Consider the following 873-nt stretch of genomic DNA (forward strand, 5'->3'; position numbering starts at 1 on the left):
TTGACTCTTCTTTAAGGGGCAGTGATCTTTGCCTGCTTCTACCCCGTGGATCAGCAGAAGCTGAGACCCTGTCCCGTACCCTACTCAGTAGGGGGGCCCCCATGGGGGGCCTCCAAGCGGGTCCCCCGTGGGGGCCCCCGACACAGCCACAGGAACAGCAACCCTTTCAGGGCCCCCCGGGGGTTCAGAGAGGTACCCAGACAGATGAGGGCCCCCCCGGAGAAGGGGGGCCCCCAGGAGAAGCGGGGCCCCCAAGAGAAGGGGGGGGCCCAGGAGACGGGGGGAACCTATGGCTGGCGAGGTTGCCAGCAGATAGCCCAGAGGCCTCCGCGCTGCTTCAACTGCTGCTGCCATCGCAGCAGCAGCAGCAGCAGCAGCAGCAGCAATACCCCGCGAGGCCTCCTGTGATGTTCTTGCAGCCGAGGCAAACTCCCGCAGCACCAGCAGCAGCAGCAGCAACACCATCATCTTCATCATCATCATCAGCAGCAGCAGCCACAGCAGCATCAGCACCATCATCATCAGCAGCAGCAGGAGGAACAGCCGCAGCAGCATCAGCACCATCATCACCATCACCATCATCAGCATCAGCATCATCATCAGCAGCAGCATCAGCAGCACCACCATCATCATCATCAGCAGCAGCAGCAGCAGCAGCACGAGGACCTGATATAAGTTTGTATTGGTTGCGTTGTTGTGTAAGCGATATAAATGTCCCTCTTTGTTGGTCTCCGTTTTTGTCTCCTTCTTCTTTTCCTGCTGCATCAAAACTCCAACCCCAGAAATTACATCTTCTACTCGCTAGCTTAGCAGCAGAAAATGCGAATTCTACTGCTGCACCTGCTGCTGCTGCTGCTGCTGATGATGCTGTTG

General features: G+C 57.8%; 1 protein-coding gene across 1 annotated transcript; it reads right to left on the reverse strand.

Annotated features, from left to right (window-relative positions):
* Window positions 1–84: 84 nt before the first annotated feature.
* EMH_0000130 (uncharacterized protein) lies at window positions 85–765 on the reverse strand (the record flags this gene model as incomplete). Its single annotated transcript, XM_038022214.1, has 1 exon — window positions 85–765. One exon carries the CDS (start codon window positions 763–765, stop codon window positions 85–87), a length of 681 nt encoding a protein of 226 aa, XP_037878068.1.
* Window positions 766–873: the final 108 nt, after the last annotated feature.

This window comes from Eimeria mitis, genomic scaffold, assembly GCF_000499745.2.
Source record: "Eimeria mitis Houghton genomic scaffold, Emh_scaff12189, whole genome shotgun sequence".
Lineage (NCBI taxonomy): Eukaryota > Apicomplexa > Conoidasida > Eucoccidiorida > Eimeriidae > Eimeria > Eimeria mitis.